The following is a 24,268-nucleotide window of genomic DNA, read 5'->3' as shown; positions in this document are numbered from 1 at the left end:
CGTCTGCAACGAAAAAAACGATACCGAGATAGAGGCTTCCGCGGCGAACTCGTTTGACTTGATTGATTTGCCGTTTCGTAATAGTCGGTGTATACCGGATGGTATCCATAATTGACAAATTTGCGTTTTTCGTACAGATTTCCTTGTACGTCGTACTTGCTTAAAATGCATAAAAAACGTACTTTGTACGGCAAAACCGTTCAGGTTGCCTTTATCATAATAATTATGATAATTATTATAATACAAGGGCAGCACGGCAGCGCAGTGGTTAGCGTGTGTGCAGCACAGTTCTAAGGTCTTGGGAACCTCCTGTGTGGGTTCAAATCCAGCTATACCGGACTTCCTGTGCGGAGTTTGTATGTTCTCCCCGTGCTTGCGTGGGTTTCCCCCGGGCACTCCGGTTTCCTCCCACATTCCAAAGACATGCATTTCAGGTGGATTGGCCGGTCCAAATTGTCCCTAGGTGTGAATAAGCGGGCGAGTTGTCTGTCCCTGTGTGCCCTGCGATTGGCTGGCAACCAGTTCAGGGTGTCCCCTGCCCATTGCCCGATGATTGCTGGGATGGGCTCCAGCTCCCCCGCGACCCTACTGAGGATAAACGCAGCTAATGAGATGAGATGAGACTTCTCAGTGCAACAAGAAATAAACTATGAAATACAAGAATAAACTTTACATTTGTTCGCCAACGACACATCAATAAAGGCCATCACTGAAGGCCTAGGTGTGAAATGCTAAAGTGATAAAAAATGTCATCTCAGTTAGTCAAGCCTCAAATAAAGACTTGGGGTGCACTCATTCTTGTCTTCTAGAACTCATCTCAGCAAGCTGCCATTTTGGATAACGACCAAGAGGGTGTAACAGGAAGCACTCAATGGGCACCGTATTCACTTGGCAGGAGAGACGTTCCACCTGATAACCTCATGAAAAAGGTATGGCTCATATATAGAAAGCGTTACTGTAATCAGGGTTGGGTAGGGTTACTTTAACTGGAATACTTTCAATTACTTTTGGATGACTCCAATACCAAATATGCTAATAAAAGACAAAAGAAACTAAATATGAATAAAACGATGACTCACAACACGTGGTAAGCTTTCTCTCCTGGCTTTGATCTCTTGGATCCCCGGCAAAACTGACATCAAATGCGACAGAAACAAAATGAAAAGAAATCCAAACAGTTTTTTTTGCCGTTCCATGTGTTCCGTTACTCCCCAAACCTGGCTCAAGAGTTTGCTTAACAAATATAACCAATTGGGCGCCATGGCAACCATGACAGTTTCTATAAAATGCTTTTCCTTTTGCCACAGGGAGACCAGACGCACAACACGATGATCGTCACTTCATCGTCATCTTCATTGGCAGCAACAACTCATCGTATGGGTGGCCAACAGGGCTATGACGGTGGAATGATGAGTAAACCTATCCAGTATCAGCCAGGCATGCCTTTATCAGTCATTCCATCCGCAGGGCAGTATCAAGGAAACATTCCTCAAGGTAATTGGTGACACACGCCCAGGACTTTATGAAGAAAAAGATAGTGGGGAAAAATGAAAACAAAGACGTTCTGGGGGGTATTTTGCATGAAAGTGGGATAAAGAAATCCAGGCTAACAGTCAGGCATTTAGGTTAAATTGATTGCACGAATGCCAAACCAGGATGAAGAGCTGTGGTGATATTTGGGGTGAATGTTCATTTTAGAATAGAACAGAATATACCTTTATTGTCATTGTTACAAAATGGGTTGAACATATTGTGACAACGAAATTGGACGTGGCACTCCAGTTTCACATTTTACAGTGAGGATAAAAGAAAACAAAGAAGATAAAGGAACAAAGAAGATGTTTGTATCGTCCTTGTTGCAGGCTTTGTTTTTCTCCGGAGGGGGGTGTATGAGGGGGGTGAGGGACAGACAGAGATGGCCGGATCCAACTAGGTGGGGGGAGGGGGGAAGCCCTGTACGCATGTTTGATGTTACTGTACACACAGTCCAGTGTTTTTCCCCCTGGTTGCTCAGTCCACGTATTGAATGAATTTGGGAAGTACAGTCCTTAAGCATGCCTGATTAAAGTCGCCGGCGACGATAAAAGCTCCGTCGGGGTGTGCAAGCTGCTGTTTATTGATAGCAGTGGGCAGCAGATTTAGCGCTATGCTAACGTTAGCATCCGGTGGAACGTAAAAAGCAATCACAATGACCACAGTTAGCTCTCTCGGTAGATAGGATGGTCTACACGATACTGCTAGAAACTATATCGAGTGAGCAGTGTGTGTCAATGATTCGGCCGTTATTGCAGCGCATAGTCCCCCACCCCTGTTTTTACCGGAGTCTGTCTTGGTCGTGCCGGTGTAGCGTGTGTCCTGCTAGTTGGACTGTGGCGTTGGGAAGCCAAGAGTCCCTGATGACAAAAATACTGCAATTTCGGACGAAGCTGTTGATGGCGATCCGCAGCTCAAATTCACTCATTTTGTGGACGATGGATCTGGCATTGGTCAGGAACATGCTCAGAAGCGCTGGTCTGTGTGGTAACCTTCTTAGCCTAGGCCCGACCGGCAGCTTCGCTTTTACTTTTGCTCCCTCCACTGTCTCCGTCGTTGTCGGCAGGCAGATCACCCAGGTAGATCCCGTGGTCTCCGTATATCCCTCGGGATGTTGTGGATGTTATTGTAGTCGTGAAGGATTCGAAGGGAAAATATGAGGGATAAAAGAACACTGAAAACAAAAAGACGAACTGGAGAGCCTGAAGCCGCTGCACTCGCGCGTGCCGCCATCTTGACTTCATTAGACCCCAAGGATCCATGTGAGAATCACTGATCAGAAAACGGAATAGTGTCTCCTGGTTCATTACGGTCGCTGAACTGCAGCTCCTCGTGGAGTTTTATCAAGAAAGACATTTTTTCAATAAAAAAAGAGCACTGTTATTAAGTAAAGAGAGAAAGCCTGGTAGATAATTGCGCACCGGCTTAGTGAAAGTGTATTCAGTGCATTCAGTATTATTGTAGTATTATTGCATGTTTATCTTAGAGTGTCACGTATAATCTCATCATAAACAATGTTCACTACAATGTTATCAATGGTATTAAGGACCATTTCGAGTTTAATTCTTATTCATATAATGATTTTATGATCTGTTTTTATCATAGAAATGCACGTCACCATGCCATCACCATTATAACTAAACTCAGCTAAATATAACCTGCTTTGTGCAACCAACTTGAGGCTAAACTCACTCAAGTTGATTAACACATCCCGGCTTAATCCCTTATCTTGGTTTTGTGCAATATCCACCTGGATTGGAGCAAACTAGTTCTAGAGCAGAGGTCTAGGACAGGTAAGGTGCCAGCAGACACGTTCTGAAAATAGCTCACTCGTGCTGGGTCATTGTTATTTTCTATAAGAATATATTTTTTTGTGGTTAACTGAGTCTATATAATTCTATTTCCAATAATTGACCTGGTAATAACATCGTTACAACATAGTAATGACATGATCTGTTCTTATTATAGAAATGCATGTGTGCTCTTTGTGCTAGTAACAGAAATAAGCTCTGGGCTTGAAAAATGTTTGAGACCTCCGCTATAAAGAGTAAATAACCATTATAACTAAACTCAGCTAAATATAACCTGCTTTGTGCAACCAACTTGAGGCTAAACTCACTCTAGTTAATTAACACATCCTGGCTTAATCCCTTATTTTGGTTTCGCGCGTATCGGCCTTATTCCAGATCTTAGAATAAACATATTTTCTGTTTCCTTTATTGGTCAGTGTTTCTTGGACACATTGTAACTTTCAAGACAAATTCCATGCACGGATTTTGTCAGGAAACGAACCAGGAAGCAGGAAGTCGGAACTCATATGCGTAGACGATCTGTCACTTTAATTAAGAAATAAAAGTTGTCCAACACACAAACGGACCAAAGACAAAACAAAGCAGGTTTAAAGGCAATCAAAATTACAAACTAGGTATTACTCAGATCAAACAGGCATGAACAGGTCTTCAACAAGGTTAAGCAATGGTCTGGCAACGGGCAGTTTAAGTACTCCACAAACAATCAGTTCAATGCGTCTCAGCCGGTGTCAAGGGGCGTGGCCAGCTGGATGCCATGACAACCGTGCAGGACATGACAGATTTTTCTTTTTACACGAAAAAACTGAGTCAGATTCTGATTCAAACCAGATTCAAATTTTAATGCGATGATTATTTGTTTCTCCCATCAAGCACTTAACAGTCAAAGCCATGTCTACTCAAGCGCTGGTCTTCCAATGGTCCTCTCCTCATCTGGAAACCAGGCCCAATACAATCTTCATAGCTCCCATGTATCACATCAGCCTTCTCACCCCGCAAATAACGCACAGTACCACAGCAACCAGGGAATGGTCCATAGCAACCAGGGAATGGTCCATAGCAACCAGGGAATGGTCCATAGCAACCAAGTTGTTGTAACGACTCACACCAACCCGCGGCCTCAGAGCGCTCGCTCTCTTCTGCAAACTAAAGGCCAGAAGAGCACAGATGGTTTCCAGGAACAGGTATAGTTCCCACTTCTTCTCACTTTTCCATCTGGAATTGTCTCATCCATACCTGTCTAGCTCCAGGGCTCCATGCCCTTACAAAATGTTGAATTTTCCCTTACAAAATACAAAATAATCTTACCTGATTATAAGCCGCACCCACCACATTTTAAGAGGAAAACCGATTTTGTACACACACAAGCCGCACCTGTATATAAGCCGCATGCGCCCACATTTAAACATGTAACACAAACACAAAATTAACCCAAACCCGACTTCAAGTCCCCCGATTGAAACTAAACGTCCTCTCATTAAAGTCCACAGTCCAAAAATCACAGCCGGCAAAATGAACGGAAAATGATACCGGTACTTAAGGTTTGATGCAGACCTGCAGAGTCCGGGTCCCGTTGAAAGTAATCCAAGGAAAAAAGTGTATATTTCCAAAGGTAAGGGTGGGAAAAATATATCAGATGAACACATTTACTCACGCAACTCCTTTTTCTTTAACCAACTTTTTACCCCTTCTTCTTTCCTTGTCTGTCCCTCACCTTTAGCGGTCCCCACTTAAACTCGGCACCCCGCGTTTGTTCCGCCCCTCATTTTTCGTTCACCCGTGCAAAACATATCAGAATAAGTGTCTAAAATAAATACAAATAAATACATGACAAAAATATACAGTTGCAAACACATATTATACATGGGTTACACATATTTACAAAGAAAGACGGTACACCGAGAGAGTTTTCAAAGCTTTGATAATAATAATATAGCTTTGACAGGGCAGTTAACGGTAGCAACACTCGAGCGCCGCTGGCGGCCATTAGAAAAATGACATAAATTGGCCGCATCACTGAATAAGCCGCAGGGTTGAAAGTTAGGGAAAAAAGTAGCGGCTTATAGTCCGGAATTTACGGTATTGTTAATTAACATTTTGTTGTGAGTTCTGTAGTTTTTTTGTAGTATTGCTATAGTTTTTTATTTGGCGTATTTCAGTAGTAGTTCTGCTGTAGTATTTTGTAATTTCCATAGTAGTATTTTCTTAGTATATCTGTAGTATTTTTTTTGTGTTTTGATAGATTTTTTTGTTTTATCTCTGTGGTATTTTTGTAATATTGCAGTAGTTTTTATAGGATTCTAGTAATTTTGTAATATTAGTGCAGTATTATTTTTTTAGTATTTTTGTCCTATTTATGTTGTATTTTTGTAGTATTTCCATAGTGGATTTTTTTGTGTGTATCTGTCGTCTTTCTGTGGTGTTCCTAGAGTACAATATTCCTTTAGTTTTAATTTTTGTGGTATTTTTGTCGTATTTCTGTAGTAACATTTTTTTTGTGTTGCTGTAATTGTATTTTTGCAGAACTTCTGGAGTAGTATTTCTGTCGCAATGGTTTTGTAGTAGTGTTGTATTATAACATTATGAAGTGGTATATTTGTAATATTTCTGTAGTTTTTCGTGTGTTTCCAAAGCAGTATTTTGGTGGTATTTTTGTTGAATTTTTGTCGTATTCCATAGTAGTATTTTTTGTATTTCTTTAGTATTTTTGTAATATTGCTGTAGTTGTATTTGTTTAGCATTTCTGGCGTAGTATTTCTGTTGTAGTATTTTGTATTATAGTATTACTGTAGTAGTGCGGTTTTTTTAGTGTTTCTATTCAAATTTTTTATTTTCAGAATGAAAGACAAATAATATGAGATCCCTGTTCTTAAATTTTATATTTATATTTGTGGTTATTGAGTAATATTCTTGTTGTATTTCTGTAGAAATATTTTGAAGTGGACGCACAAAATGACAATAGTGGCACCAAAAAAGTTAACCGCTCTTGGGGGCCCCCTAGTGGTCGCAGGGCCCTAAGCAGGGGCTAAGCTTCCTTTTGCCTTGGGCCGGCTCTGTATTCCATACTTTTGATCAAACCTATTCGATTTGGTGTGATAAATAATGTATAAAATAATGATGACTCACAACACGTGGTAAACTTTCTCTCCTGGCTTTGATCTCTTTGATTTCCGACAAAACTAACATAAAATGCGACAGAAACAAAATGAAAATAAACCCAAACAGCTTGCCAACATCATTTTTGCCGTTCCGTGTATTCCGTTACTCCCCAAGCCTGCACAAAATTAAGTCATTTTATTCATATTTAGTTTCTTTTGTCTTTTATTAGCATATTTGGTATTGGAGTAATCCAAAAGTAATTAAAAGTAATCCAGTTAGAGTAACCCTACCCAACCCTGGTGGTGGGCAGATTGGTCATTCTGTAAGGATATCGCCTGCTCAAGAAGTATGAGCGCCCCCTCGTGTTATAGTTCAACATACGAATTTCCTATACGAATGTTGTTATTGTGTTTTACTTTCAAGTATGTGTGTCTCTCTTTTTTCCAGTTATGTGTGAGAATAGAGAAGAATCCTGGTCTTGGTTTTAGTATCTCTGGTGGCGTCAGCGGTCAGGGGAATCCCTTCAAACCCTCCGACATGGTATGACACAAAACTGTCACTTCCAACCCTCTCGAGACGTCCTACCGTTGGCTGATCTGGCAGCCGAATCTGCAGAAACCTATTTTAAAACAGAAAAAGAGGCAAAGGACACTAAGTAATAACCATCATCATAACTCACCGCTTTGAACTGAATGTTTCGCTGCTTTTAAAGGCATATATGCATACCTGTCGCGCTCCAGGGCTCCATGCCCTTACAAACTGTCGTATTTTCCCTTACAAAATACAAAATAATCTTACACCATATTTTTTTTTAAACGTGTTAATTTATGTCGTTTAACATGTTATATTGTACATGTGTTTCGTTATATCATATGTACTTTTAATTAACATTTTGTAGTGAGAGACTGAGTTGCTCGACATGAATGAGGTTTATTATAAAAAAGGTTTGTAAATTAAGTCGCTTGGACGTTCACCGTAGAAGGAAAAATACATACAAATATAATTAAGTAGAATACTACATTTTCTTATTCAAATTATGAATTCATTTTCTGCATTAATTTGTTGTTGGTAATATACTGATTAAAGGGATAACCACAAACCTGTCTTTTTTCATTTCCTCCTTTTATACTTATTTTTTTCTTTATACAACATAATAATTGGTAATATAATGCATCAAAGCAAGTGAGCCGTTTAAGAGCCGGCTCTCTTTAATGAGTTGAGCCGAAAAAGCCGGTTCTCTAAAAAGAGACGGACTTCCTTTCACTACATAACTACCACATGAAATCCGAGGCTGTAGACGCATGCCCACAGTAGCATCAAACCGCTGGCTTCGTTTGCAACGAAAAAACGATACCGAGATAGAGGCTACCGCGGCGAACCCGTTTGACTTGATTGATTTGCCGTTTGGTGATAGTCGGTGTAAACCGGATGGTACCCATCATTGACAAATTTGCGTTTTCCCGTACAGATTTTCTTGTACGTGGTACACGTCTTAAAATGCATATTAAACGTACTTTGTATGGCAAAAACGTACAGGTTGACAGGTATGCATTTCCCAGGAAATTACTATGGCTGGGCATTGGTCGGACGTCTCATTGGGTAGGAAGGAATTTCAGATCACCGGTCTATCAGGCAGTCACAACCTTCCCAGATTTTGCCAAGGAGTTGCAATTCAAACCAATATGCATGCTGAAAGTGCATGTTTCCTTACATAATCATAACTCTCAATGTGTCATAATTATATTTGAATTATGACTATATACCTAAATATATGATATAAATGCATTGTATTCATTTCTTTTTCCATTTTGTCATTTATCGTGTCGTATATTTTGTCGTCTATTTTGGCACAAGATGTTAATTGAAACTGACTTTACACGAATAAAAACACTACTAAATACATTAGAAAACAAAACGCACATCAAAATACACGACAAAATGAACGTAGATATACCCGAAGAAATATACTACAAAACAAAAAAACAAAATACACGGCGAAATACATGTAAAAAGCCGTGACAAAATAAACTAGAAAACAAAAGACAAAATACTTGACAAAATAAACTTAGATATACACAAAAAAATACACAACAAAAACAAAATATACGACAAAAACACGTAGGAATAGTCGACAAAATACATGTAAAAATCCGTGACTAAATATACTTGAGAACAAAAGACAATATACTGTACAATACAAAATACACAAAAAAGCACCATATACATTCCAAAATAGATGTAGAAATACGCGACGAAATACACTAAAACAAAAGACAAAATACATAACAAAATAAACTTAGATATACGAAAAAAATACACAACAAAACAAAAAACAAAATACACGACAAAAACACGTAGAAATAGACAACAAAATACATGTAAAAATGCGTGACTAAATACACTAGAAAACAAAAGACAAAATACACTACAAAATACACGAAAAAACGCGTAGAAATACATAACGAAATATACTACAAAACAAAAGGCAAAATACCCGATAAAGTGCATTCCAAAATAGATGTAGAAATCCGTGATGAAATACACTAGAAAACAAAAGACAAAATACACAAAATACCCGACAAAATACATTACAAAATAGATTTAGAAATCTGTGACAAAATTCATTAGATAACAAAAGGCAAAATACACAACAAAATACACTCCAAAATACACTACAAAACACGGGTAGAAATACACATAGAAATACACTACAAAACAAAAGACCAAATACACGAAATAAACAACAAAAACACGTAGGAATAGATGACAAAATAAAGCACAAAACAAAATACACATCAAAATACTTGATAAAATACACAAGAAAACAAAAGACAAAATACACAACAAAATACACGACAAAAACACATAGAAATACACAACAAAACAAAAGACAAAATACCCGACAAAATACATGTCGAAATACAGGTAGAAATCCGTGACGGAACACATTAGAAAACAGAAGACAAAATACACAAAATACATGACAAAAACACGTAGAAATACACGACAACACGAAACAAAAAATATAGATGACAAAATACACGACAAAATACATATAGAAATACACGACAAAATACACAAAGAAACACACTACAACACAAAACAAAAAAATACACAACAAAATACATAACAAAATACATGTAGAAATCTGCGTCGAAATAAACTAGAAAACAAAAGACAAAATACACTTGGAAATACACGGAGAAATACACTACAACACAAAACAAAAAATACACAACAGAATACATGTCAAAATACTCTTAGAAATACACAAAGAAATACACTACAAAACAAAAGATAGGTGACAAAATACACGACAAAATACATGTAGAAATACACGACGAAATAAACCTAGAAATACAAGGAGAAATACACTACAACACAAAACAAAAAATACACAACAAAATAAATGACAAAATCCACAACAAAATACGCAAAAAAGTACAAAACAAAATCCACAACAAAATACAATTCCAAATACACGACAAAATACACCAAGAAACACATTACAACACAAAACAAAAAATACACAACAAAATAAATGAAAAAATCCACAACAAAATACGCAAAAAAGTACAAAACAAAATCCACAACAAAATACAATTCCAAATACACGACAAAATACACCAAGAAACACATTACAACACAAAACAAAAAATACACAACAAAATAAATGAAAAAATCCACAACAAAATACGCAAAAAAGTACAAAACAAAATCCACAACAAAATACAATTCCAAATACATGACAAAATACACGAAGAAACACAACACAAAACAAAAAATACACAACAAAATAAATGAAAAAATCCACAACAAAATACGCAAAAAAAGTACAAAACAAAATCCACAACAAAATACAATTCCAAATACATGACAAAATACACGAAGAAACACAACACAAAACAAAAAATACACAACAAAATAAATGAAAAAATACACAACAAATTACGCAAAAATGTACAAAACAAAATCCACAACAAAATACAATTCCAAATACACGACAAAATACACCAAGAAACACATTACAACACAAAACAAAAAATACACAACAAAATAAATGAAAAAATCCACAACAAAATACGCAAAAAAGAACAAAACAAAATCCACAACAAAATACAATTCCAAATACATGACAAAATACACGAAGAAACACATTACAACACAAAACAAAAAATCCACAACAAAATAAATGAAAAAATCCACAACAAAATACGCAAAAAAGTACAAAACAAAATCCACAACAAAATACAATTCCAAATACACGACAAAATACACCAAGAAACACAACACAAAACAAAAAATACACAACAAAATAAATGAAAAAATCCACAACAAAATACGCAAAAAAAGTACAAAACAAAATCCACAACAAAATACAATTCCAAATACACGACAAAATACACCAAGAAACACACTACAACACAAAACAAAAAATACACAACAAAATATATGTCCAAATACACTTAGAAATACACAAAGAAATACACTACAAAACAAAACAAAAAATAGGTGACAAAATACACGACAGAATACATGTAGAAATACACGACAAAATAAACCTAGAAATACAAGGAGAAATACACTACAACACAAAACAAAAAATACACAACAAAATACAATTCGAAACACATGACAAAATGCACGACAAAATACACGTAGAAAATACTCTACTAAACAAAAGACAAAACGCATGCCAAAATATGCAACAACATACAGGACTCAAAAAAATAAATACTCAAATACCTAAATGACAAAATTTCTACAACTGACACCATTCCAAAATATAATAGACATAAACAATCATGAGACACACTGATAATGATGGGAATTCTAGCTCTTTTTAGATCAAATAAATGACATAATACGTGATAAAATACACCACAAAATACACAAGCAAAACAAAACAAAACACATACAAATTCCACGACATAATACATGAAGAAATAAATCACAAAATAGGTAACAAAGTACATGAAGAGATTCATGACAAAATACATGTACAAATACAGCAAAAAAAACAGACAAATGCACAACAAATTATACGACAAAAAAAACGACAAAATATACAACGAAACCCTCGACAAAACGCACACCGAAATGTTTATAAATCCCGATTTGCGTGTGTGTGTGTTCGTATGTGGCTTATAGGCTCCGAAGCGGCTGAACTGATTTTTATCAACCTTTACACAGTAGTCCTTTAGGCCTCTGGGAGTGTCTATAGCTATGTTTGGTGTTTTAAGGCGCTTCCAATAAATACCAATAAAATTGATAAACCTCTGGTATCATGCTTGTACACAACAAAATACATAACAAATCAAATAGCTAAATAAATAAATGACAAAATTAATGACAAAATTTATAAATATAGGAATGAATTTAATTTATGCCATATATAAAGGTATTGCTTGATTGATGTCTGTGTTCATTTATTTATGTGGTATATACAGTATGTACTTATATATTTATTTTTAAAGTATTGGTCCTCCTTAGAAATTGAGTATTTTGCCAAATAGATATGCTTTTTGCCCTCTCTAAAATTGTTATCCTGGCCAAATTTGTTTTAGCCTTATAGTGTAGAATGTCTTTCTGGAAAAGCTGCTGAGTCAGCTTTTTTGGCAGCGTTCACACCTGGGGTAACCTACCTGCCTGCCTGTAAAAGATGGGGTTTATAGTCAATGTCATTCTGGCCTGGTAGAGTGGAATGTCTTTCTGGGAAAAATGCTGAGTCAACAAAACCAAAAGTCCTCAGTTAGCCTTTTTGGCGCATTTTTCACATCTAGGGTAACCTAGCTGAATGCCTGTGAAAGATGGTGATCAGGGGTGGGGTGGACAGACACACAAACAAATAGACAAACAAATGTATTTATATATATATATATATATATATATATATATATATATATATATATATATATATATATATATATATATATATATATATATATATACAATTAGCGAAGTATTCATTCAGTTCTAATTTTTCATTTTTTTCTAATTTATTATCCCCCAAAAACATTGTGCAGTAAAGAAAATAGGTATTTGAAAACCCTCAAAATTGTGGAGAAGGTCTAAAATTTTTATCGTACCACTGTGTGAGAGATAAACTAAAAAGAAAAATCCAGAAATGACAATGCATGATTTTTTAACAATTTATTTGTGTGATACAGCTGGAAGTCAGTATTTGAACACCTGTGTATCATCTAGAATTCTGACCTTGAAAGACCTGCTAGTCGGCCCATTAGAGGTCCACCTGCACTCCCTGTATCATCCAGAATCAGATGCACCTATTTGAGGTCCTTAGCTGTATAGAGACACCTGTCCACCCCATATAATCAGTAAGATTTGAACTTGTAACATGAAGACAGGTGGGGAGGTCCACATTTGTTGGCCATAGAAAGCGTCTTCCTCTGTTTAGCAATCAAAATGCATGATGAAAATCCCCAGTGAGCCAGCGATAACCGAAGTATCGTGGTGTCTCTCTAGTTCATTGTCATCTGTTAGCCCTTCATCGCCCCCATGTGGTCATCTCTCAATGGTACCTTCAACAAACGCACAACCGGTTGAAACACATTGAGCCGATTCAAGCCACATTGTCCCGCACTGTCTTCAAAAACATCTTCTGCTGAGATGTGAAAAGATGTTGGTGTTTTTATAATCTCTGCCTTTGGGATAGCTAAATCAAATGTTTATCTTCTGCCCTCCCACTTTACCTTATACTTTCCAGATAGAGCGTCCATTTCACACTTAGCGTTCTCTCCTCATTTGACGGTATATATCAGGGGTGCTCACAATTTTACTAGCATGCCAGTAGGAATTAAACTATTAAAATCTATCGTTTACCAAACTGTTCGAATGAGTTATCTGACTCCATTAACCAAACACAACTTACATTCGCCTAACAATGCATGCTCATTTCTTTATGGAAAAATGAACAAGAGACCGTCATTTCCACACGGGGGCAGATTTAAGTCCTTATACAAATTAACTAAGTGAATTCCATCGAATTAGCCGAATTAGTCTTCGTCGAGCCTTTTCTCTCGTTCTCCCTCGATCTTCCCACGTCTTTTCACAAGCTGGCATGCCGGCTCCTCCCATGGGCGTGCCGACTCCCGACGTGGACTCCACCTCGTCGCCACCGCGTCAAAACATCCCAGCGCGTTTCCATGTCATCAGGGCTTTGTTCTCCAAACATCGCCTACCATCTGCGTCAGAATTCTGTTATCAACAGAACTAAACGAAACGTTCGCATTCGGAACGGCGTGACCTGTCATTGAACTTAAGCCTTCTCTGTGAAAATTCTTCATTGCGTTCAATAAATGTAACTTGTATAAAATCCTTGATAGTAAAATGTATAAAAATCCTTCAGTAGCTACTGATCAAGTCAAAATAATCGACTTTCTCGCACATCAAGCATTCAAATAAACCCTTTCCAATTCATGTAATTGAATGCAGATGATGTTTATACATGCATGCACGAGTAACTCTTTGAATCAAAATGAAGGTATTATAAATGGAAATTGTAATCATCCTATTTTTCATTGCCAATGTGTTGGCTTAATAATGTTGTTGCAAAGAATTACAAGAAATTATAAGTAACACGACTCAATTAACGGTATGGTATTGCAGCCTGGTCCTCCTGGAAGGGGGATTACCTTCTCAAGGTTTCTTCATTTTCCTCATGTCAGGTTTTTGAGTTTTTCCTTGCCCTCATGTGGGTTTTAAATCAGGGGATGGTGTAATAATAGTCTGTAGTTTGCAATTATCTGTGGTCTGTGCAGCCCTTTGAGACTCCTTGTGATCAAAGGCGACACAAATAAACAACAAAGATCAGGCAGAAAAAAAACAAGGCAGAAACGGAGTCGGACAAAAAGGCTTACTGAGCTAAAGGCAACAGTTCGCATAACGATCTGACGGCTTCCAAGAGGAAGCCGGGGGTTTAAAAAGAGAGTGACAGCCAATCAGCTGGCCGGCTGTTGGCGCCAATTAAGTCGCTGCAGCTGCGCTAAATCGGCAATCATGACAATTTCGTTTTATTCGTCAAAGAATGGAAATTTCTAAGCGCCCCCCCTTTTTTTTTTTTTACGATTGTTATACAATTAAGACCCTATTATACACAAAAACCAAAGAACAAACCCTTCTTTAAAGGCTCCAACATTCCATTAACATGTAAGTATTGCAGAAACTATTTTTTTTAAGTTATCTTTCGAATAACTGCGGTACTGTCATTTCTTAATAAGCGAGAAGACTGTTTAGCCAGTCAGAATTCAGAACGCAATGAACGAAGCAAATCCGTGAGGTAAAGTAAACCGCGTTATAGCGAGGGATTACTGCCCATATGAAAGTCATAAAGCAGAGGTGTCAAAGAGGCGGCCTGTGGGCCGGATCAGGCCCGCCAAGGGATTGAAACCGGCCCGCGAGACAAGGCTGAGGAAAGCTCAAGAGAAAAATGAGCTGCAGGTTGAACTATGTCTACTTGATGTTGCCAAAGCCAGGTGTCTCTCACAAAGACTGCTGTAGTTGTATTTCTTTCTCTCTATCTCTTTCTTCCTCCCTTTTTCTCTCACTGTCTCTCTCTCTTTCATACGCTCTCTCTTTTTCTCTTTCTTTGTTCCGCTGTCTCTTTATCTCTGTGTGTCTTTTTACCTTATTCTCCTCTCTCTTCCCTTTTTCCTTTTCTCTCTCCCTCTCTCTTTTTCCCTTCTCTCTTGTTTTACACTCCCTTCTTTCTCTCCTCTTTCCTCTCCTTCTTTCTTTTTATTTCTCTTTGGATTTCTTCTTTCTCTTTTTATCTCTTTTGATTCTCACCTTATATCTCTCTCTTTTTCTTCTCTCTCTCTCTCTCTCTCTCTCTCGCTCTCTCTCTCTCTCTGACTATCTCTCTCCTTCATACGCTCTCTCTTTTTCTTATTCTTTCTTCCTCTGTCTCTTTATCTCTGTGTGTCTTTTTACCTTATTTTCCTCTCTCTTCGCCTTTTCCTTCTCTCTCTTCCTCTCTCTTCTTTTTCCCCTTTCTTTTGTTTTACCCTTCTCTCTTTCTCTCCTCTTTCCTCTCCTTCTTTCTTTTTATTTCTCTTTGGATTTCTTTCTTTCTCTCTCTTTTTCCCCCTCTCACTATTTCTCTTTTTATCTCTTTTGTTTCTCACTTTATATCTCTCTCTTTTCTTTTCTCTCTCTCTCGTTCTCTCTCTCCCTTCCTCTTTTTTCTTGTCCCACACTCTCTTTTTCTCTCCCTCTCTTTCTCTCATTTCTTTCTCTCTCTTTTTCTTTCTCTTTAATCTACTAGTCCGGCCCCCCGACAGAATGTTTGTTCTATCGTGTGGACCCCCGAGTTAAAATGAGTTTGACACCCCTGTCATAAAGTATACCCACCATGTCCAGTTTCCCGTGATCTACCAGTACTACTTTAGCGATCTACCGGTAGATCGCAGTCTAGTTTTTGAGCACCCCTGGATTAAAAGACGCATTGTTTACCTTTACAACTCCTCCCAAGTATGTTTTCTTGTTTTATCAGGAATAAAAGGATATTTCTCCTTTTCAAGTTAAGAACATTTCACAATCGAAGTGATTAGCTCCTCAGTTTGCATGCATGCACTTGCATGTACCTCAAGAATCAAGATGAAGGGAATGCATTTTGTATTTTCGGGAAGACGCGTCTTTGTCTTGAGTGAGGACGTGTCTTTTAAAATAAAAAGAAAGGCAAAGATTGTAAACCATCGTGTCCCTGTGTTGTCCTAACGTTGTATCGTTTTGACTTATTGGGTATATTTGTTACTAGGGTACAGCATGACGGACCCGCTGCAAACTCCCTGCAGCCCGGAGACAAGATATTACAGGTAATACTACACATTCACCAACAGATAGAGTAGGAAGAACAATGTCTTCCTTCCCTCTTTTCCCTACCCCCAACCACCATCAAATTATTTTCCTTTTCTTTAAAATACAACTTGCATTTAGTGTCCAGGTACTACACTGAAAGATAGTGTTCTGAAAATCTAGCCAGCGCACAAAAATCAGGGCTCAAAATGACTCATTAAGAAGCGACTTAAGTCAAAGTCACAGTGCATGAAGGTAAAAATACACGGGTTCCCCTGACGTTGTGTCCTAAATGCGGTATTTTGAAGTCGAGTCGAAGTAGAACGAAGTTGAGTAAAGTTAGTAGAGTTTGTCGAGAACCGGCTTCTTCGGCTCGGCTCACTGAAAGGAACCGACTCTTTCGGGTCCTAAACGGCTCTTCGGGTTGTTTTTGCTTCTTTAATCCCAACATGACCAAATATTATGTAAAATTATGCACAAACTGACTTAAAGGAAGGGGGGAAAATAGAAGAAAAAAGAAAAAAATACCAAAATGAAAAAGTAGTGAAAAGCTGAGGAGAAAAAAGAAACAAAAGGAAGAGAAAAAAAGAAGGAACATTTTAGAAAAAAAGCCAGAAAAAAAGAAAAGAAAGAATGTAGGAAAAAAGTAAACAGAGAACAAAAAGAAAAAAGTAACACAATGAGATTTTTTTTAAAGGAATTAAAAAAAAAAAAGTAGAAAAAAAAACCACGAAAAAAAGAAGTAAAAGTTTGTGTTACATTCAAATAATTTCCAATGATATCAAGTGAATGTTGTTGCCAACATTGAACTTCCACTAAAAAATGTGATTAAATACAGTTGTGTATCGTGCAACCGACTAAATAAGCCCCCAAAAATGTTAAGTATTATGCGACAAAAGATACCTGGAAAAAAAAAGAAATGGAAATCTTGTGAAAGAATTGTAAAAACAAATGACGTTTGTAGGCCGTACAACCTTTGCAATAATACATGAGTCAATTCATTCAAAAGTGAAAAAATGTTTTGCATTGCCGGAGACTCAGCAAAATGTAACGTGATATCAGGTTTTGGACATGTTTGATAATGATTTAGTTGCCACACTTGGGATTATGGTTGCTCACTGTTGTTTCAAGCGTTGCTCACCGACTTTGTGTGAACGCTCAGACCCGTGGAAAATTACAGGGAACACTGGTAATGACACCCCATTAGCAGACAAACGTGCTAATCAAATGTATAATTCTTCTTATTTTAACCGTCAAGAACCCACTCAGGATGGTGTAGCATAGGGTGGAAACATAGATTAGTGCAGTGGAATTTTATTCGGGCAGGTTTTGTATAAGGAAAGTTGGGTTTAATTATAATATATAAAAATAAAGGCAAAGTTTGTAAACCTTCGTGTCCCAGCGTTGTCCTAAAAAAGCGAAGGACTTGGAGGAATTCGTCTACTTACGTGAAGGGGATTTCAGTGACTTTGTAACGGCTTCGATGTAGCCTAATGTAGCAGAATAAGTAAACCGTTTCTTCTTGACAAATCTACTCAAGTGAAAGTGTAGTGATTAAAAATAACTCAAGTATACTATATAAAAAGAAAGGCAAAGATTGGAAACCATCGTGTCCCTGCCTTTTCCTAAAAATGCGAAGGACTTGGAGAAATTTGTGTACTTACGTGAAGGGGATTTCAGTAACTTTGTAACGGCTTCGAGGTAGCCTAATGCAGCAGAGTAAGAGTACCGTTTCTTTTTGACAAATCTACTCGAGTGAAATTATAGGTTTTAAAAATAACTCAAGTATAATGTATAAAAAGAAAGGCAAAGATTGTAAACCATCGTGTCCCTGCGTTGTCCTAAAAAGCGAAGGACTTGGAGGAATTCGTGTACTTACGTGAAGGGGATTTCAGTGACTTTGTAACGGCTTCGATGTAGCCTAATGCAGCAGAGTAAGAGTACCGTTTCTTTTTGACAAATCTACTCGAGTGAAATTATAGGTTTTAAAAATAACTCAAGTATAATGTATAAAAAGAAAGGCAAAGATTGTAAACCATCGTGTCCCTGCGTTGTCCTAAAAAGCGAAGGACTTGGAGGAATTCGTGTACTTACGTGAAGGGCATTTCAGTGACTTTGTAACGGCTTCGATGTAGCCTAATGTAGCAGAATAAATAAACCGTTTCTTCTTGACAAATCTACTCAAGTGAAAGTATAGTGATTTAAAATAACTCAAGTATACTATATAAAAAGAAAGGCAAAGATTGTAAACCATCGTGTCCCTGCCTTGTCCTAAAAAAGCGAAGGACTTGGAGAAATTTGTGTACTTACGTGAAGGGGATTTCAGTAACTTTGTAACGGCTTCAATGTAGCCTAATGTAGCTGAGTCAGAGTACCATTTCTTCTTGACAAATCTACTCAAGTGAAAGTATAACGATTTAAAATGACTCAAGAATACTATATAAAAAGAAAGGCAAAAATTGTAAACCATCGTGTCCCTGTCTTGTCCTAAAAAAGCGAAGTATTTGGAGAAATTCGTGTACTTACGTGAAGGGGATTTCGGTGACTTTGTAACGGCTTCGAGGTAGCCTAATGCAGCAGAGTAAGAGTACCGTTTCTTTTTGACAAATCTACTCGAGTGAAATTATAGGTTTTAAAAATAACTCAAGTATAATGTATAAAAAGAAAGGCAAAGATTGTAAACCATCGTGTCCCTGCGTTGTCCTAAAAAGCAAAGGACTTGGAGGAATTCGTGTACTTACGTGAAGGGGATTTCAGTGACTTTGTAACGGCTTCGATGTAGCCTAATGCAGCAGAGTAAGAGTACCGTTTCTTTTTGACAAATCTACTCGAGTGAAATTATAGGTTTTAAAAATAACTCAAGTATAATGCATAAAAAGAAAGGCAAAAATTGTAAACCATCGTGTCCCTGCGTTGTCCTAAAAAGCGAAGGACTTGGAGGAATTCGTGTACTTACGTGAAGGGCATTTCAGTGACTTTGTAACGGCTTCGATGTAGCCTAATGTAGCAGAATAAATAAACCGTTTCTTCTTGACAAATCTACTCAAGTGAAAGTATAGTGATTTAAAATAACTCAAGTATACTATATAAAAAGAAAGGCAAAGATTGTAAACCATCGTGTCCCTGCCTTGTCCTAAAAAAGCGAAGGACTTGGAGAAATTTGTGTACTTACGTGAAGGGGATTTCAGTAACTTTGTAACGGCTTCAATGTAGCCTAATGTAGCTGAGTCAGAGTACCATTTCTTCTTGACAAATCTACTCAAGTGAAAGTATAACGATTTAAAATGACTCAAGAATACTATATAAAAAGAAAGGCAAAAATTGTAAACCATCGTGTCCCTGTCTTGTCCTAAAAAAGCGAAGTATTTGGAGAAATTCGTGTACTTACGTGAAGGGGATTTCGGTGACTTTGTAACGGCTTCGAGGTAGCCTAATGCAGCAGAGTAAGAGTACCGTTTCTTTTTGACAAATCTACTCGAGTGAAATTATAGGTTTTAAAAATAACTCAAGTATAATGTATAAAAAGAAAGGCAAAGATTGTAAACCATCGTGTCCCTGCGTTGTCCTAAAAAGCGAAGGACTTGGAGGAATTCGTGTACTTACGTGAAGGGGATTTCAGTGACTTTGTAACGGCTTCGATGTAGCCTAATGCAGCAGAGTAAGAGTACCGTTTTTTTTTGACAAATCTACTCGAGTGAAATTATAGGTTTTAAAGATAACTCAAGTATAATGTATAAAAAGAAAGGCAAAGATTGTAAACCATCGTGTCCCTGCGTTGTCCTAAAAAAGCAAAGGACTTGGAGGAATTCGTCTACTTACGTGAAGGGGATTTCAGTGACTTTGTAACGGCTTCGAGGTAGCCTAATGTAGCTGAGTAAGAGTACTGTTTCTTCTTGACAAATCTACTCGAGTGAAATGATGGGTTTTTAAAATAACTCAAGTATAATATATAAAAGAAAGGCAAAGATTGTAAACCATCGTGTCCCAGCGTTGTCCTAAAAAGCGAAGGACTTGGAGGAATTCGTGTACTTCAAGAAGGGGATTTCAGTGACTTTGTAACGGCTTCGAGGTAGCCTAATGTAGCTGAGTAAGAGTACCGTTTCTTCTTGACAAATCTACTTAAGTGAAAGTATAGTTATTTAGAATAACTCAAGTATACTATATAAAAAGAAAGGCAAAGATTGTAAACCATCGTGTCCCAGCGTTGTCCTAAAAAGCGAAGGACTTGGAGGAATTCGTGTACTTACGTGAAGGGGATTTCAGTGACTTTGTAACGGCTTCGATGTAGCCCAATAAAGCAGAGTAAGAGTACCGTTTCTTTTTGACAAATCTACTCGAGTGAAATTATAGGTTTTTAAAAGTCAACTTTAAGATATAACTGGTTACTACCCACCTCTGCTCCTTCCCCACTCTCCTTCCCAATTGCTGATATCATCTCAAATGTTTTTCTTTTGTCTTTACTACTTGTCTCTCTACAGCATGCGCGTAGACCCTCCACTTTTCTCTCTTTTCCCCAACAGTGATGTTTACTGAGCTAATGCTGGCAGTGACCCTCCATCCTTCCACAAACTCACAAATAAACATAAGCAAAAAAAACATGACCTACCCATGCATGCGCGCACACATGCTGCTTACGAGTGCTGCGTGTTTGCCTTGCAGGCTAACGGACATAGTTTTTTACGCATGGAACACGGGACAGCCGTCTCTCTGCTGAAGAGTTGCCAAAGGACGGTGGACTTGGTGGTACTGAGAGACAGCAGCAACCCCCTAAAAATACTTTCAAAATAAAACGAGCAACACGGGACTTCTTTTTCTGGGAGACTTTGTCGGCCTATTGCTGGACTATAGGCAAGTACGGTTCGCGTGCCAAATCGCATAAGCATATCCAGAAGATGAGGGGACCTGGTTAAGCTCCGAGGGGGCCCCCAAAAGGACATTTATCTTTGAGTCACAACAGGGCTGCTTCTATTTGGTTTTCCTGTTTGCGTTTTTAGTGTCACTTTTTTTGGGTTGGTGCTTTAAAATGTGAGATATTTCTTTAAAATATAAACAAAAACTCCGTACACCTCATTTTATAGTTTTTTTTTCCTTTTAGGTACAGTGCCTTGCAGAATTTCGCCCCCTCGACCATTTCCGGCCTCCAAGAAGGTTTTGACATATTGACCTATTTCAAACTTCAAATTTAGAGATTAAAAACTCAAGATTATGGGAGAAACCAAATGTATTCGACGTTTTAACAACTAAAAAAAATGAAAAGTAGAGGCAGCAAAAATATTGGCCTCCTTGGAGTTAATACCTTCTACAACCTGTTAAAGTCAATCATTATTAAGACTATTTTGTGGCCATATTTACACAAATAAAATACATATAATGTTAAAATCGAATCGTTATACCAAGAGCAGATTTTACTCACGTCCTCCATGTGATGTTGATAGGAAGGGAAAACATTAAACACATGAACACGACTTCAAAATAAAAGAATATAAGATTGATAAACGTACAAGAGATGCAATTAGACTGATTATTGAAATGTTACTTCATGTGTGTGTGTGCGTGTGTGCGTGTGTGTGTGTGTGTGTGTGTGTGTGTGTGTGTGTGTGTGTGTGTGTGTGTGTGTGTGTGTGTGAAAGATTGTTTTTATATTTTGGAATATAAAAACAAGTTATATTCACACAGTGAATTCTGAGAAATATTACAACCAAAACGACCAACCTATCAAACCTCCTTTTGCCCTGATAACAGCTAAACGTCTTTTGAGTTTTGCACATCTTAAAAGAGAAATATTTGCCCATTCTTCTTTGCGAAAACGCTTAAGTTCCTTAAGGTTTGATGGTGATTCTTTGTCCACAGTATTGTTCAGATGTTTCCTCAAGTAGTCTACAGAATAAAATAGAATAGAATAGAATAGAATAGATTATACCTCTATTGTCATTGTTACAAAATGGGTTGAACATATTGTGACAACGAAATTGGATGTGGCACTCCAGGTTCACATTTAACAGTGAGGATAAAAGAAAACAAAGAAGATAAAGGTTATAATTTACACAATATTTACACAAGAAAGTGTGGTGTTGTAGGATGTTACATACTTTCACTCACTTTCTATAGGATTAAGATCTGGACTTTGGCTTGATAATGTTAGTTTTAAATCATTGTATTGTAGATTTTACTTCAGGTTTAGAGTCATCGTACTGTTGGAAGGTAAATCTGCGCCCTATTCTCAGGTCCAAAATATTTACCATTACTCCTCCCATGGGGCGTGCTGACTCCTCACCTGGACGTGCCGACTCCTCCCATGGGGCGGGTCAGGTGCCAGCTTCACCACCTCCTCGCCGAAAGGCGTCGCCATGTCTAAAGACAACTCATATCAGCAAAGCGCTTCTCAAAACAATGCCTGACGTCCTTGTGAGTCTGGCTTTCTCCGTCAGATTCCCGTTATCAACAGAACCAAACAAAACATTCGCATTCGGAACGGCGCGACCTGTCATTGACCTTAAGCCTTCTCTGTGAAAAATCTTCTTTGCATTCAATAAATGTAACTTGTATAAAATTGTATAAAATCCTTTATAGTCAAATAAATAAAAAAATAAAATCCTTCAGTGGCAATCTGATCAATATTTATCGGGAGAAGGGCAATACTTTTGCAAGGCACTGTATATTTTTGTATTTCCCGCCCTTCTATTGGATTCTGCTTTTGTCCTTTACAGATTTCTGTCTCTAGTGAACAGAAATGACCAATTGTACACCATTTGAGTCGCTGCAGTCTGGAGTGTTTCCTGAGAGCAAGATGTTCATATTGTTTTTAAAACCTCCATTTTGGTTTTGTCTTTGAGTATAGAGCAAGGGTGGGCAAACTATGGCTCGCAGGCCACATTCGACACGGTATTCTTTTTAATCCAACCCGTCGAACAAAAATCACCAAAATATAACAGGCTACATATATAATAGTAGATCATGTATGACTAATAACACATTTTGGTGCCATACTTCACCGTTGCCCTTTTGTAAGTTTACTACAAGAATACTACTGCAGCATTTGTCTAAAAATACTACAAAATTATAAAAAAAAACTAATAATCAAATTAAATGTGTAAAACAGGGACTTAATCCATTTTTTCGCCCTGATTTGGAAAAGAAAAACTACAGAAATACTGCAACAATACCACTAAAATAATGTGACAAAATACCACTACATATTACTATCGAAAAATCTACAAAAATACTAAAAATTAAAACCACAGAAATACTACAGAAAGGCAAGCGGGAGAAAAAGAAAGCAAAAAGTAAGCGAGAGAGGGAGAGAGAGAAAGCAAAAAGCAAGAGAGGGAGAGAAAGCACTAAGCGAGAGAGGGAGAGAGAAAAGAAAGCGAGCGAGAGAGAAAGAGAGAGAGATAAAGCAAAAAGCGAGAGAGAAAATGAAAAGCAAAAAGAGAGAGAGAGAAATTGCAAGAGAGAGAGAGCAAGACAGAGGAGAGAGAGAGAGAGAGCAATAGAGAGAAAAAAAGGGAGTGAGGAAAAGAAATACAACTTCAGCATCTTTGTAAGAGGCACCTTGCTTTGGCCACATAAAATGGACACATCTCAACCAGCAGCTCGTTTCTCTCTTGCGCTCCCCTCACAGCGAACCCTTAGCGGGCCTGATTCAGCAGGCGGGCCGCCTGTTTGACACCCCCGGTCTAATGCCTGGAGTTTGTAACACTGGCCATCTAACGGTCAGGTTTCTACCCTCTCACAGCCGCAACCCGGGTTCGATTCCTGTTGCACGCAATGTTTTGCAATACAGGTCGTACTGAATAATTGTAAAAAATGTGCAACTGTCATAGACGAATAATTACGGTAGCTCTTACTGTAGTTTTGAATCCATGCACATTATAAATGAAAAATGAATTTTGTAGGTGCGCCTCTAGTGTGGAAACTACGGTACTTATTGTTTTCCGGGCCAATTTCCAATGTATGATCTCAGCTTTGAATTGCAGGGAATTACATTCTGTTTTTGGTCCAATAGGAAGCCT

General features: G+C 37.7%; 1 protein-coding gene across 3 annotated transcripts in view; it reads left to right on the top strand.

Moving 5' to 3' along the window:
• lrrc7 (leucine rich repeat containing 7) overlaps positions 1-23,875 on the top strand; it is a 146,938-nt gene extending 123,063 nt beyond the window's left edge. For all 3 annotated transcript variants that reach the window (XM_088350533.1, XM_088350532.1, XM_088350531.1), the window contains 6 exons: positions 810-929; positions 1,308-1,494; positions 4,215-4,525; positions 6,888-6,981; positions 16,203-16,276; positions 20,916-23,875. In XM_088350533.1, coding sequence (XP_088206659.1) covers positions 810-929; positions 1,308-1,494; positions 4,215-4,525; positions 6,888-6,981; positions 16,203-16,276; positions 20,916-21,044 — 915 coding nt within the window. In that variant the 3' untranslated portion in view covers positions 21,045-23,875. The remainder of the gene's footprint in view (positions 1-809; positions 930-1,307; positions 1,495-4,214; positions 4,526-6,887; positions 6,982-16,202; positions 16,277-20,915) is intronic.
• The last annotated feature ends 393 nt before the right edge of the window (positions 23,876-24,268 follow it).

This window comes from Urocampus carinirostris, chromosome 12 (genome assembly GCF_059441175.1).
Source record: "Urocampus carinirostris isolate Australia breed hairy pipefish chromosome 12, RoL_Ucar_1.0, whole genome shotgun sequence".
In the NCBI taxonomy this organism is placed as follows: Eukaryota; Metazoa; Chordata; class Actinopteri; order Syngnathiformes; family Syngnathidae; genus Urocampus; species Urocampus carinirostris.
This window is presented reverse-complemented; position numbering and strand designations above follow the sequence as displayed.